General features: G+C 39.1%; 1 protein-coding gene across 2 annotated transcripts in view; it reads left to right on the top strand.

The window, feature by feature from the left end:
• ZNF131 (zinc finger protein 131) overlaps positions 1-15,602 on the top strand; it is an 18,353-nt gene extending 2,751 nt beyond the window's left edge. Inside the window, exons 2-7 of one of the 2 annotated variants that reach the window (XM_009324451.1) lie at positions 1,288-1,389; positions 2,212-2,356; positions 5,337-5,700; positions 5,803-6,025; positions 10,494-10,624; positions 13,493-15,602. In XM_009324451.1, coding sequence (XP_009322726.1) covers positions 1,288-1,389; positions 2,212-2,356; positions 5,337-5,700; positions 5,803-6,025; positions 10,494-10,624; positions 13,493-14,155 — 1,628 coding nt within the window. In that variant the 3' untranslated portion in view covers positions 14,156-15,602. Of the gene's footprint in view, positions 1-1,287; positions 1,390-2,211; positions 2,357-5,336; positions 6,026-10,493; positions 10,625-13,492 lie in introns of both variants that reach the window. The other variant, XM_009324444.1, reaches the window with a different exon arrangement.
• The last annotated feature ends 555 nt before the right edge of the window (positions 15,603-16,157 follow it).

Here is a 16,157-nt window from a genome sequence, read left to right on the forward strand (position 1 = left end):
GGGACAGCCTGCTCCTGCGCCTTTAAGACTTCCTTCTTGAAGATCGTCCAGCCTTCCTGGACCCCTTTGCCCTTCAGGACCGTCTCCCAAGGGACTCTCTCAACCAGCGTCCTGAACAGGCCAAAGTCCGCCCTCCGGAAGTCCACGGTTGCAGTTTTGCTGCCCCCCCTCATTACTTCACCAAGAATCAAGAATTCTACCATTTCATGGTCGCTAAGCCCAAGACGGCCTCCGACCACCACATCTCCCACCAGTCCTTCTCTGTTTGTAAACAGCAGGTCGAGCGAGGCACCTCCCCTGGTAGGCTCTTCTTATATGTGTTCTAAGGATGTAAGTATTAGTTTAAAAGGATGATGGAGATATAAATGCTTATTATCTCCTTAGAAAAGGTGGTGTCTGATAGATCACCTAAGATTGCTTCTTATCCCAAACATGTCTTGGAACAGATGAGGACCTCAAGGAAGATAGGCAGTGTCCACTAGGGCAGAGTTAGCTAAAGGAGTACCACCTGATCTTTAAAAGAACAGCAAAAACTCACTTGAAGGAGAAGGATCCTATAGAGCCCAGATTAGAAAAAAGTAAGCAAATGAAGAAAAAATTACTTTTCAGGAATTGCTGTAGTTTCACTGACAGCGCTTGCACAAAACTTGTCCTGAATGTTTGCTCCTGCTCTGGTATTACCAAATCCATGTGTTGGGCTCAAAGCTGGTTTTGTGTGCAGCTCTGTAGTACTAATCCATGTTGCTTCTCTTATCTCTGTCCTGTGAGCCTTACCAATGTTCATGCCTGCACCGGGGAGAAGGCAACACAGTGATAGGGAATACACAGTCTGGAAAACAGGAAGAACAGAGCAGAACTGCTTCTGTTCTGCAGCGGTGTTCATGCTGGCAGAAGTGGTGAGAAAATACATCAGTCGGTAAGGGCACAAAACCCAAGAAGAACCTGGATAAAACCTGAGAGCTGAGCCCAAGACATAAAGGAAAAAGTTTGCATAGGAATTTCCCATAACTTAAATACCTGAAAAGGGAAACACTGGAGTGAGTGAGTCCTCCAACTGATTGAGTTGCAGAGCTTCAGCAAGGTCAGTGATGTCAGCAAGAGTCTGCATGAGATGGGACGGGCTAGTTGCAGTAGTATCCCATGTTACAAGGAGACATACAAAGTGACTATGTGCTGCTGGAACAGATTTGTAGACCCGGTGGTCTCTTTTCTGCATCTGCACTTATTGTGCACTATGAGTGGGGTCGGTGTTGTTATCCTAATCCAAAATTTTTGTCTCTCTAATAGGTCACCATTTCAAAGCTCATAAGGCTGTTCTTGCTGCCTGTAGCCAGTTCTTCTACAAATTCTTCCAAGATTTCACTCAGGAGCCCTTGGTGGAGATTGAAGGTAATCTGATTTGTGCAAATAAAAACCTTCAGAGTTGTGTGCCCAAGCTGGAAATAAATGTAGTATCCTTGGTACAGTCCTACATACGTGCTTGGTCATATCAATTAGCTTTCTAGATCTCAGCTCTTGAGTTGTTCTGAGGCAGCTACCACTGAAAAAAAACTTCCCCTGAAGAAAAATTAAAAAGAAAAAGAACAGTCTTGAATTAAATCTTTTGGAAGGGGACGTGTGAAGTTCTGTGGGTGTGTTTTTCCCTTTTTTTTCCTTCCCCCCAGTACATGGCTAATGGAGGTCAGGTAGACCCTGTATGTTTTTAGGACTAGCAGTGTGACATGTAATCTTTTCGCTGACAACAGCCATTCTGGTCAGATGAAAAAGGCTGCCAGTGACAGCCAATGGCAGATGCCTTGGCTGGGATGGAAGAACAGGGCAGATGTGGAGCAATACTTGCCTGGTAGGCAGGGAGCAAATTCCTGGAGCAGTATTTCAGCCTCCAGTAACTTGCTGCTCAGAGGTCTCTTGAGAGAGAGATTGTATTTTTGTGTTTAAATCTATACTTTTTATTATTCTAACAGCTTTTTATCCATCTTATCCTTCCTTTTATCTTTGTCATGACCTACCTCTGTAGTTGTTTCAGATTCACGATGTTTCTATAGTAGACTTTTTATTCCAATGTGAGCCTTTTAAGGGTGTCATCTTTATGAAACTGGCAGCAACAGTATTGTGAGCAAAATGGTGAGCAGGCAAGCGTGCAAGATTCATCAGATAGATGAGACTGAAGAATTGCTGAAAGAAACTGTTGGTTTTCTTGCCTGTATACAGGTGTAAGTAACATGGCATTTCGTCACCTAATTGAGTTCACCTATACAGCAAAGCTAATGGTCCAAGGTGAGGAAGAAGCAAATGATGTTTGGAAAGCAGCTGAGTATCTACAGATGTTAGAAGCAATCAAAGCACTTGAAATCAGGTGAGCACATAAGCCTCTTTTTCTTCCCAACACTGAAATGTGGAGTCACAAGAATCCCTTTACAAGATCTGGCTGCCAGTATTTTGCAGTGCTGTTCCTTATCCTGAAACCTCCTAAACTTGTGTGGGACCATATACTCTTCTACTATAAGATATGGGTCAGAGTTATACGGGCTAAAAAATTAATGTCACATTCTTTGGGCTGGAACTCGACAAGTGGCATGGCTGGTAAATGTTGCAGGCATTGTAGGGCTGTGACTTTATGGTAGCTAATACCAGGTCTCTGTGCTATCTGACTGCCCATACCTGATTGAGAGCTGGGTGAACAGTGACAATGTGCCTCAGGTAATTAGACCGCACTAACAAGCTTGTGCTGGTGTTTTGATTTCATGCAGCTTTCTGCTATTTCTGAGAGAATAAGCAGTGATCTTAAAACTTCTTGCTGCAAAATTAATCTCTCAAACTTCTTGAATTAATATAACTGTTATGATCAGTTTTATATGGGATCAATACTTAATCAAATGTTGCTCGGGCATCTTTTATCCAGTACCAGGAACTGTACTCCATTGCCAAGCTCCAACCTGAGAAAAGCAGGTGTCAGTGCCATCATGCTGTTTTTCATCCCCTTCCTTCCCTTTCACTTTCACAAAGTGCTGTCACTTTGTCATTCCTTCTTCATGCTACACTGTTCTGCCAGCATGAAACAGAGGGAGGGGCAATAAATGCTCTGAGCATTATGGTTATTCTTGCTTTCTCTTCTAGACTTGCTGAAAGGTCTTTGCATTCAGGCTGAGGAAAGACTGTTGCTTCCTTTTTATGTCCCCATAGACACATTAGTCAAGGAGAGTGGCATTGGCCCCAAATTCCTCTAGTAGCCAGTTAACATTTTGTTTAAAAAAACCCTCCATGACATGATACACTGGAAACTTCATTTTCAATGTCAGCATTTATTTCCAAATTAACTTATTCTGTGCTTATTCTGTGGATTGGCAGTAGAGCTGAAGTATGTATTTTTTTTTTTAATAGGAAAGATGTGGGATTGTGCATTTCTAGTCCTACCCTCCAACCCCACAAACACCCTTTTTTGACATTATTAAGATTAAGCATGACCACCAAAAGAATATTTTTTTTAGTTCAGGAAAAAAACCAGACCTTAGCTGTCTGCTTGAGGAATTTAAAAGAAACTTGAAACTGAAAAAATATATTCTAATCAGTATCACTCTGAGTCACTGTATACCAATAGAGCTGCTAAACCAGGATTCAGATCCATTCATCAAGCTAAACTGTCCAGCCTGCAATTATTTCCCACTATTGTATAATGCTATGCAGTTTGTTGGTTATGCATCACTAGTAAACGCTGTAATTCTTACATTACAAGGAAACAAATGTTTTGCTTAACGAACACACATGCAAACCAGTCTATTCTTAGAGTTATTTCCATTGTTCACAGATTTTGAAAAGTTGGGAGGGGAGGTTGTTTGGTTTGGGTTTTTTTGGTTAGAAAGACAAACTTAAGTACCACTGTCAGTCTCTGTTTTCTCCACAGTAAGAGGGGGAAGAATTGCAATACAGTGCCTCAGTTAGAGCTTTGACTGAAAGGGGTAAGCTTCAGAAACTTCAGCTGAAGTAGAGATGATTATAGGACTAACTATTTGTATAAGGCATCGAGGAGTTTCACATCTCATAATCTAGACTAGAAAAAAACAACCAGCTGTTATTCATTAAAGTGCAGTTGTGTTGTATGTGTGTACCCCCATTCAAAGTTTCACACAACGTGGTCAAGGACGGTAGTCTCCTCTTTGCTGAGCAGATTATTCTTTTGGTACGTGATCCTAGAGCTCCTTGCAGTAATGTGCAAAGTAACTGTTGCCTTCTAGACATCAGAAATCCAGGCTAGATGAAACTGTAAGTTTAGCTGCTCTGTCTTCCTGTGTAAGACAGAGGAATAGAGTAAGGAGCAATTTAATAAGCTATATCCTACATTAGATCATTAGCTACACATCTCTGACATATGACTTAGAGATACTGGGCGAAGCCTTATCTCTCCTATTACTAGAAAATGTCAAAGTGATAGGGAGTAGATTACGTGAAAGGATTCATCAGGCTGCAAAGGAAGGTAAAAGCACAGCTTACTCCTGTCAGTCTGATTTGAGGGGAAGATAGCCACTCATTTTCGAAAACTGATAATCGGTAGTAAAACCTCCAGCACATAAGTGCTGCGGATGATCTTGAGGGTGTGACTTGAAAGCATTGGCCCACTCAGCTCTGTCTGTGTTTGAGATAGCATACTGTCCCTGACATTTTGGAGGAAGGGGGTTGTATGAGTATGATGCAGGGAGAACAGTAACAGAGCTGGGGGTTGTGTTTAAGCCCAGAAAATTAAACTAGAATACTCTTTCCACATCCCAGTGGCTTTTATTTTTACCTCAGCTGTTAGCTGTGTGCTTTCCTGAAGTACGAGGTGTTATAATAGTCATTGTGTGACATCACAGCTGTAGTATTTTTCTAACAAGCTGTAAGCGCTGCAGGCAATTGCTCACACTCCAGAGCTTAAGAGGTGAGTAGCGTAGGAAGGACTTGAATCTTATTTCTGAGTAGGCAGGCCAAAGAACTCCTTCCTTCAGGGAAGTTTTCTTTCCAAGTACAGAATTTCACAAGTTTCTTAGATAAACCTATGTCATTATGTTAACTGGCCTTCCTTCTTGATAGGTGCTTTATATCATTCAAGCAGAGCTATTTAAAACACTTTAGTAGCCTTATGTCAAAAATTCTGCAGCTTTAACCATGCTATTTTACAGCTCTAAGGAGTATAGATTAAGGACAAATTAGCTTCTGATATGCACACAGATTAGGTGGTCATTCATCATTCAGCTTCTTTGAGAAACAGCTAGAGAGTGTTGGATGCAGAAGCTCAGTATTAGGCAGGAATTGTTATGTCAGTGCTTATGGATCATAACCATGTTTATGCAAATGCTTTACAGGAACAAAGAAAATTCATCACCCTTAGAATCAAATCAAGCACAAGGTAAAAATAAACCAAAAAAGAGGAAGATAGCTGAAACCTCTAATGTTATCACAGAAACACTGCCATCTGCAGAATCGGAGCCTGTTGAAATTGAGGTTGAGATTGCTGAAGGGACAATTGAAGTGGAAGACGACAGCATCGAAACACTTGAAGAAGTGGCTTCTGCAGAGCAATCCATAAAGTACATACAGACAACAGGTACATCAGATGAATCTGCTTTGGCTCTTTTGGCAGATATCACCAGCAAGTATCGTCAGGGAGAGAGAAAATGCCAGATCCAAGAAGAAGGTGATAGTGCAACTGATCCCTCGTGCAAACAGGTAGAAGGTATTGAAATTGTGGAACTTCAGCTGTCACACGTGAACAATTTATTCCACTGTGAGAAATGTAACCGTTCGTTTAAATTGTTTTACCATTTTAAGGAACACATGAAAACACACTCTACTGAGAGTTACAAGTGTGACATATGCAATAAAAGGTACCTACGAGAGAGTGCTTTGAAACAGCACCTCACCTGTTACCACCTTGATGAAGGTGGTGCCAGCAAGAAGCAAAGACCTGGCAAAAAAATACATATATGCCAGTACTGTGATAAGCAGTTTGACCATTTTGGACATTTTAAAGAGCACCTCCGGAAGCACACAGGTAAGAGCACTGCTATAGTCCTGTCCTTACGGCCTTGCCTCTAGCATTTTGGGTTTTTGCATGTTTTGGGGAAATAGAGAATGTGCTGAAAAGAACACGAGTCCTGAGTGCTAGAAATACTTGGCTTCTAGGTACAACTAAAATGCTGGTTTATCTCTTTGTTTGTTCATTTGTTTTATTTTACATTGATGTAAACTTTTGAGGGATTGAGGTGGTTAAAAATAGGTACCTAAAACCAGAAAGCACTAATGAAGCTTCTCTCTCAAGTCTATTAAATCTTAAAGATTTTTTCAAAATCATTTCTTAAGGCATGTTTTCTTCTTCAAAAGTACCAAACTGAGGAGCTACTTTTATTTTCACAATTCTACCAGTAAATGTTTCTGTTAAAATATGATCCGAACTGTGAGCTTCCCAGTGGAATACAGTTTAGAGGGTTTTTTTATCTAACAGAACTTCTGAGCAAATGCCTATTAATGCATTAGGCATAAAATACTCCCTAACAATTCTCTCTTGTACCATCTTGTTTGGAAAGTTTCACCCTTGCTCTTGACATCTCATCTATGATTTGATTTTTCTTGGTTAATTAACACAGCAAATCATTTCTAGTGACTATAGTACACTTTTTTTACTGTGAAATCTGGATAGCATCTTTTGAGTACAAAATGACTTGTGCTCCCTCTTTCTTCTTTATAATATGGGAGGTTAAGATGCTACTTCTTCATCTCACTGAAAAGTCTACTATCTGAACAGGTACTGAGCATTATACAGATAACTCTGAATGTAAAATATATGTGGTCCTGATCGTCCAGATGTTTTCGTTTAGTATGTCAGTCATGAGTCATCAGTAAGAATTAAATGGAGGGTAGCAGCCCTGTTTCTTTTGCAGATTCTTATTGTTGTTAAAGCCTTTTAAGTCTGATTTCTTATATGACACTGTGTCCAGTCTATTCCCAATAGCCCTTTAAAAGTTCTGTTTATAAAAAGTCTTCGGCAAATCCTTATCCCCTATGAAGCAGGGAGTGTTTCTCCACTATGAGCAATCCGAATACCAGCTCCTTAACAAAAGTCTTTTCAGCGAAAAGTTTGTGGCAGGTTAGCAGAGTAACCCAAAAATCACAATATGTTGGCTGCTGTTGCGACGAAAAATTTTGGGGACAAAGCAACTTAGCATATCACAGGAGGTACAGAGTACTTTCTAAATATATATTGATAGAACAAGTATAATGCATGAAATCGAAATACTTCAGGTTTAGCATTTTCAAAAGCCTCAAGCTTAAAATCAAAACAGATACTACCATTTAACTGTGGTCTCCTAAGGTCAGTGGAAAAAGTCCCATTCAGCCAAAGGCTTTCTAAGTTCTGAATTCTGTATAGCACTGGTTGAATGCTAAAATGAAATTAAAAGGCCTGGGAGAAAATGTCCTACAAAGTATTTGATCCTGTTGCTGCTTAATCACAACACCAGCAATAACATGAAAATAGCAATTGGGAGAGAAATAGACACCTTATCAGGGTTGGTAATTCTTTTTGATGTAGAAATTTGACATTACCAATGGCTATTATTTTTGTCTCAATAAAAGGAAGGAAGGAGATCCACGGAGTTTCTTTCTCACTCATGCATACAGTGCCTTAAGCAGCTTCTGAGTCTCTGAAAAAATACCTCAGAAATGTCTTGCATGTCATGTAACTCTGAAAGTATTAACAAAGTCATCTCCAGAACTTATAAAGAGGGAGGGGTTTTGGTCTGATCTAATTACTATCTTTTTCCCCATTATGAGAATGGATGAGATTTCACTTGCCAATCTTAAGTAACACACAGCACAGAAATTCTGCAAGATTGCATTTAAGTAACATATACCCGTTGAGTTCAATAGCTCTAATTTGTCTTACACAGAAAGAGCAATTTCCTCATACAGGAAATCAGTCTTGGAATGAAGCTACTGCTCTCAATATGCTGGTCTAATCCTGATATTTTGCAAAGCTGATATTCCCTAGCAGAAAGAGACACTGAGCAGCTTTGATTCCCTCAGATTTTACTGGAACTTTTGACTGCTGAATATTTCTCAAAGTTAGGCCTTCTTTGATTTTTTTTTCTTTTTTTTCTTTTTATGGAGAGTGTGTGTGTGTGCTCACATGAGTGAAGGTGTAAGTGAAGGAGTCGTGATGTGCTCCGAGCAGCCAAATTAATCTGCCCTTGTCTGAAAACCCTGTAACTGAAGTAATTTGTATACAAACTTCTCAGGAAAAATTAATCAAGGTCTTTGCCATTCTTGGTAAGTCTAAAATATGTTTTACAGGAAGTGTACTTTGAACTGCAAATAACATCTTCCATAGGAGTGAATAAACAGACTCTATTTACATACCTTGAATAAATGATCCCAAGAAGTTCATGTGATAAACACCTGCCTTTGGTGTGTTTGTGGAAAAAAATAATAACTAGGTTTACTATTTATCACTAAACCAAATCTAAATAATGATATGGTAGCTTTATGGTTATGGTTGAATTCCCTGGTATTTCTTACATATTAGGCAAATAAATGTCACCGTGTTAGTTGTTATGAATTTCTTTGGGTTAAAAAATATTTATTTGGAGAAGTCTCCTTCCTGTGACTGTTGGATTATAAAGGACCAGCACAATATTGGACTATCTCTGGTCGGAATTTCTGTCCTGTGAGTTGCTTACGATTGGCAAGTGAAATCTCATCCATTCTCATAAAGGGAGAAAAAGCTAATCATTAGATCAGGCCAAAAACCTCCCTCTTTGTAAAATCTCATTTAGATGAGACTAAACTCATAGTTGGATGACATGTGGGGGAGGAGAAGCAAGTTGTCGCCTTTAGCAGAGGAGTTTAGCCCCCAGCTTGCCAGCGTGTTTGTCAGAGAAGAAAGAGGAGAGAAGACAGCTGGCACGCTCTCTGTTTTCCATCACTGCTGTGACGGGTGCAGCCCAGGTCACAGCGTTGATTTGCACTGTGCAAGAAGTCACACAGTGTCTTTTGGCCTTTGGATATTGCCACCATTATCTTTGAATTGTCACTTTCAGACACTTTTGGCGGAATATGTTGGAGATCACTGAAGAATTTGAGTAACAATAGAATAAATCTGTCCTTGACTGGTGCCTTGCTCCAAGTAACTATTTAAATGTGACCAGATCACAGGACAGGTGAAGGTCTGTGGTGTGAGTTTTGCTCTGTAGTATCCACTGGTTGCTTGGGCAAAGTCCATGATTTTTGACCTGCAAGACTGATGGCAGTTCAGCATCCTCTGCATTACTGGTACAACAGTCTCCAAAAACATAGCATTTTGCAACCATTAAGGGGAATGTTCCCACCATTAAACTTTTTTCTGTAGGTGTGTGAGAATTATAGGCTACTTGTGGATTTCTTTTGAAAACCTAATTGGGAACTTCTGAATATCTTTATTTCTGAAAATACAGGTTTATTGGCTTTCCATCTCAATAGTCAATAACTACTGCATTCCTGAAAATGCAGGCTTTTAAACTAGCTAGGATAGATTCTTATGTTATTCACTGAAATGTCTCAGCCTCTTTTGGAGTTCATTAAGCCGTTTGTTTCATTAGTGATGTTGGTGTCAGTATCTCTGCAGATAATTATCAGACTTTCAGAAGAAACACACTGTTCCCAATTTCTTGTACTTTAATTTCCTTGAATTTCATTGTGTTTGTGCATGGTGAAATTAGTAAACAGAGACACCAGTTGTTCTTTGTTACTACTTGATGACAGTAATAACAATATACTACTTGGGATGAAAAAAAGAAAACGACCTGTTTTCAGCCTCCCCTGCTGTTGTCCTTAGCTGGCTCCTGTGTTTGGTACCAGGTTTGAAATTAAGTAGCCAAACTGAAAGGAATTTTTATCTTCCTTGTGCCCATTTATGTCCCTCTGTGCTTTCTCTTCAGCGTATTTTTGGGGGGAGGGGGTGTTGTTTGTTTTAATACTGATGCATTATTATTTCGTGGTCATTCTGTGCCAACTTCTTTTTCTGGAGCTCGGTTTCAGCTCTCAGGCATAAGCTGTTACTGTTCTTGAAAATAAAACTTTGTATTATTTAAATACTTCCTTCTTGAATGAGTCACTTTGTATATTTACTAATGTTGATTCTTTAATTGTAAGTATTATCAGACAAAAAGAGAGAAATAGCTGCTATTTCTTTAAGATACTTCATCAGAATAGTAATCAAATTTCCATAAAAACCTAAATGTACCTTAAATGGCACTAGTAATTGTTACATTATTTTATTTCTAAATGAAAGTTATGAGTCCACATTAAGTTTTTGCCCTTTTATTTACATAAATAAAGTTTACATAGAATGTCTTTCTATTCTTCTGTAGAATCATCCAGTTGGCCACGTCTTTACAACCTACACAAAAGGGAGAGGGGAAGAAGAGAGAGTTGACAGAAAACTGGCTGGTTTATACACTTACAAATCCCTGTATCTGTCTTAACAGGTGAAAAACCATTTGAATGTCCAAACTGCCATGAACGTTTTGCTAGGAATAGCACGCTCAAATGTCACCTGACAGCCTGCCAGTCTGGAGCTGGAGCTAAAAAGGGAAGAAAGAAGCTGTACGAATGTCAGGTGGGTAATGGAAGTAGCAAAGCCTGAGGAGGCTAGATACCTCCTTCCTGTGGTGAGGGAGTGTGGGAATACTGAGCAGGAAAGGCAACAAAAGTGGACTTATGTCTCCAAGACCTACTTTTAGTAAAATAAATATAAGGATCGCATTCAACCACAACATGTAGATAAATTCTTGTATCTAAGTAGTTTCATTTAAAATATGGAATTACTGATATGAAGCCTCATAATACTTATAGTAAGAGAGATTCTTATGGCTAGGTAAGTGTTCATCTGCATTTTACTGATCTTCCTGCTTCCTTTTTAAGGTTCTTGATGCACTGACTTAGGCCTTTCCCACTTGTGAGCGTGCTTCACTAAAGTCCAAAATACAAAGTACTGTTTTATTTCCTATTTTATTATTCTTCTCTTTGATACCCAATATATTGACTTTGTCTGGAAAGTCATTCCAGCTTACGATGACAATCTGTAATGTCTGTTAAGCAAATATAAATGCTGTAAATGGATGGCTAGGGTACTTGGTCACTATATGTAACTGACATTTGAAAAACTGTTCAGATAAATCTTATGTAGCTTTTAAAAGCTGAATCTGAATAGCTAGAAAATACAAGAGGTTGGTTGTAGCATTTTATTTGCCATTTTGCTGCCCCAATGCTGTCACAGTCTCAAAAAAGAACACACTTCTTTTTCTCTCTCTCTCTCACGTGCTTGCTCACTTTCACTTTTTCGTGCTCACTCTTTCTCGTTGCCTTAGTTGTGTGGAGAGAGAGCACCCAGGTGACAGCTATCACTCCTCACTCATAGATAGGGACGCTTCATGACTTGACTCCCTCTCTTCAGTTTTTAGCTTAATTGTTGGGGAAAAAAAGTCATTCTGCTTTCAAGCATTTTTGACAGAAAAATGAAAAAACAGAACAGGACCTTCCAAGACTGGAAGACACCCCCCGTAATATCCTAATTAAAAAGTAACTTCAAATGGCAAAGAAAAGTTTTGGCTTCGATTTTGTTTTTTGGGAAAGAGGACTCTTCTTCTTCTCTCTCTCTCTCTCTCTCTCTGCCCACCCACCCCCCCAAATCTCTCACCTTATTCAGTTCACAGAATGGCTGTGGTTTGCAGTTAAATTGGGTTGTGTAGTGAAGAAAACTGCTGCATATCGGCTTTATTTGTTCCAAAAGAGAGAGTGATCTTAGTCACAGAAAGCATTGAATACTGCAGGAGATGAATTAATTTTGTGTTGCTAATCAAATAATTTAATCAGAAGTTTCACTGATGCTGTTGCATCATTTAGTTCTTATGCTAGTCCGACGTTAATTCTTGGGAGCATACCTTTGTCTTAAAGATAAGTTTGTTCTGAATGTGAGAATTACTATATAACACAAAGTTGTACCTAATAGCTTCATTGAATGTACTGTTTTGTCTTTGTGCCCCTTCGGTCTAATAGCTTTGTGTCGTAGCTTTTTCTTTCTAAATTGATACCACATCCTCTCACAGATGTTGTGAATGTGGATTAGTGTTTCTTCAGCCCGCAGAAACTACAGCAATTCTTGGATAAATTCTTCTTGAAATTTTCTCTCTTTGGAACTAAATTTGAATAGTGTTCAATGAACAAAGAGGAGAAAACAAAATCGTGCTTCATTGGTGAGCACTTTTGGTGCTCTTCAATGTATACCTTGAGTACTGAATTAGGCTCCACATGGCAAGAACAATAATTATATGCTTGGGCATTACCGATAGTCACTACCTTTATGTATTACTAAGCTATTTTGAGTGCTTATCTATAAGGTTAGTATTTTAAGAAGTGTATGTGCAACTTCTTTCTAAAGCGTGAGCCTGGGGGGAAAAAAAGCATGGCACTAGCATCACAAACCCGTTTTAACAGACTTCAACAGCAAAATGGAGATATTTAGCTCCACTACACAGACTTGTTCTTGAGTTAATCCCTGTCAGATACTCCATCATCCTTCTGTGCTGTTGCTGAAAATTAGGAGGAGATGGAACATTCTGTCTCAGAACATTGCCAGCAGTGAAGGGGTGTTGAAATGTGTGTTCTTTGCTGCTGTCTGCAGCCAAGAACACTTGCATGGACAAAGACTCCTGAGCCTGTTTGTTTGCTCCAAGCCTGACTGTAGCCCACTCTTCTCTCTCGTCTACCCTGGCACCTCATTCCTTTCTGCAGTCTCTGTGTGTTGTTTTCAGGCTACTTAACCTTAGTGCCAGCTGTAGGGAAGGAAGTGTGCTCACGTGCTTTGTGAAAACAGTGTGTCTGCAGCTGAGGCAGTACTTTTAGCTGGAAGAGAATTAAAGGGATGGAGTTTTAAGCGAGTTTTATCTGCTGAAATCCCTCAAGTGTTTTTTGAAATGGCAAAATGGGAGAGAGTTCAGTCGCTAGTTAAACCTCATGATGCCATGAGCAAATGAAAGCTGATAAGGAAAAGTTGGCTAGTAGTACTGCATCTAGAACTTCAGTAAGAGGACAGTATGTATTACACTTTCATTGTACAGTATTATTACATAAATAGCTTTCCACCCAAAACTCCAGCACCAGACATTTATTGGGGCGTGATACTGTATGTGAATTTCATGTAAGGTTAAAATGAGAAAACTTTCAAATGCTGTACTGACTCATAAATTTTGTAGGTATCCTGTGTATGCACAACTCAATGTAGCACACTGTTTCTTAAAAAGAAATCAATAAATACCAGGTCTTCTGTTCATCTGAAGCTGATTTCTCAGCTTTTACCTCTAATGTATATGTTTTTTTAATCCAAGTAGCAAGAAGCTACGCTATGTGAAGCCATGATCTGAAATAGGCACTATACTTTGTCATATTTCTGTTGGCACTGTTTAACTTACTCTATCTTTTGTTTCAGGTTTGTAACAGTGTGTTTAACAGCTGGGATCAATTCAAAGATCACTTGGTAATACACACCGGTGACAAGCCCAACCACTGTACCTTATGTGATTTGTGGTTTATGCAAGGCAGTGAGCTGAGAAGACATCTCAAAGAAATGCACAATATTTCAGAACGAATAGTAACAGAAGAGGTTCTTCCAGTGGAAGCTGTGGAAGCTGAACCAGTAACATCAATGACTATAATAGAGCAAGTGGAGCAAGTCCATGTCCTACCAGTAATTCAGGTACAAGTGGATCCTGCACAGGTAACTGTGGAACAGATGCACCAGGATCTCATACAGGACAATCAAGTGAAAGGCACACAGATAGATGAACTGCAGGAACAGGTGCAAATTAGTTACTTGGAAGTTGAACACATTCAGACTGAACAAGGTGCTGAAGTTCATGTGGAGCAGTTACACGTTGAGCACGTAAATCAAATACAGATGGAAGAAGTACAGGCAGAACTTATAGATGGAACAGACCTTGAACAAGTAGAATATGAAAGTGTTGATCAAGGAGAAGCAGAAGAAAAGGAATGTAATCAAGTAGATGATGCAGATAAGGAAGATCATGAACAAGCTGAAGACTTAAAAACTCAACAATTAGTGGACACGCAGAATGAAAAGGTGGATGACTAGGACAAATAACCACCCTGCGCAGGTTTAGGAGTGAAATACCAAATTATTTTTGTTAACTTCTACGTTGGTTTTTGAACCGTCAGTTGTTACCTTTCCAATATGCTGTCCTTAGGAAGCTGGACAAGTGGACCAAAGTTAGCTTTCTTCATGTACAACTAAACTTCTCTCATGTGTGAAAAATAACTTTCCCATTCATGTAGTACCATGAAACAGAAACAACCACAGACATGGACAGCTTTGTGAGATTTTAATAATGAATAGCTTGTATCGTTGTTACACCATCCCTGGTTATATGTAAGAGTAACTTCACCTCTTTTCCTCTTGCAATAGAAGCAAACTCTTGTTACAGATTTGCAGGGTGTCTGTGGCAGAAGAATCAGTAAAATCTGGTGGGTTCTAATGTAGGTGGCAATTGGGTACCTGTGAATTTTCGGATCAGACTGTTTGCTGTATCCTAACAGCAGTCCCTAACTTTCAGGCTGGGGAAAAACTATTGTTGCTGGAGGTCTCTGAGCACAAAAATCCTGTGCCTTTTCAACACTGACTGGTTGAATTTCCACAAAGTTCCTAGAGTGTTCAAGAACCTAGTTCAGTAAAAGGCAATGTAGGTAATGTTATAGTGCTTTATATTTTTGCTTAAAATTGTCAGCTACTGATTTTTTTTTTTTTTTTTTTATTAAATTTAGAGGCGGGGGGCTGAGGGAGAAAACGGATTCCACATGGAGGCAGCAGGACACTCTAAAAGGGACACTTTAAAATAAGAAAAACGCAGTAGAATCTGTAGTAAAAATGAGCTGGAAGAAAGCTACCAGCAGACTCTTCTTTTATAAATTGTCATTTTTGAAAATGAATATGTTTAAACATAAATATAGAGGAGACTTGTCTATATGGTATCAGGTTCCTGTTTTTTTGAAACGAAATTCTGACACTTGACACAAAGATGTGCTAAACATAAAAGTAAAAGCCATAGGTATGAGTGCTAAACTGTGGATTGAAAAGTAGGAGTGTAAATAATTTAATCAATATTAGACAATAAAACAATACCAACCACAAAATGTTGCATTATTTGTTTCATCCAATAAATTAGGAACAACTGAGTGACTCGCAATTACAGTGCCAGCTCCCAGTGGTAAGAATCCATCTCATTTTTAATAAGATTAATAGGTCTTTACTGTAAAGTTAGATTTGTTTAGAAAATAATTGTCTAGCTCTATGTTCAAGGATGCTAAGGACCTCTAATTCTCAATTATTGCCTTGAGATTAGAGGTTCTCCACACTTCTGAAAAACATTCTTTTCAAAGCCTTAACTGAAGGGAGGAATTTTTGCAAGGACGTTCCATAATGCTCTTGGTAATCCTGTAGATCTTAGTTAAAATCAGGCTTTTCTATTCAGTCTTCTCCAAATGCAGAATTATTTCCTGGGATTTGTGCTTTTATTTAGTCTCGTTCAAAATTATTCTTGTGTTTCATCATAGCCTTTGAGAAACTGTTGCAAAACAAACATGGATCTCAATTAAAATGTCAAACAATTTGATTAATGTAACTTGCATTCTTTTTTATGATGTTTTGTGTTTTCTGAGATGCAAGTAGTATGTGATGAGATTCTGTGCAGAGGGAAGAATGTGGCCCAATGTTAATCATGAAAGTAAAAGTTGGCTATTGTATTTATACCTGGCTTCTGATAAGGAGCTTGTCTTTTGATAACGCAGGGGACAGGCCTGCTTGCCTAGCTGCATCACTCTAATTTTTTAGGTATTTGTGCATATAGACAAAAGGTCTGTATCTGTGGAATTACAGGAATGACCTGGCTGTGTGTCTAACCACTGAAACTAACTTTTAGGAAATTTAAGCCCAATGTAAATTGAGCAGTTACATGGTACTGGTAGCAGGGCTGTGGTTTGGTAAGCACAGTTGGGCTATTTCTTTGTTCTGTTCGATCTCCCCTTTTCAACAGCAGTTCACAAATTTGGTGGGAGAGAAACGATGCTCTGTGGTTGTGCCC

Source organism: Pygoscelis adeliae, unplaced genomic scaffold (genome assembly GCF_000699105.1).
Source record: "Pygoscelis adeliae isolate BGI_AS28 unplaced genomic scaffold, ASM69910v1 Scaffold320, whole genome shotgun sequence".
NCBI lineage: Eukaryota > Metazoa > Chordata > Aves > Sphenisciformes > Spheniscidae > Pygoscelis > Pygoscelis adeliae.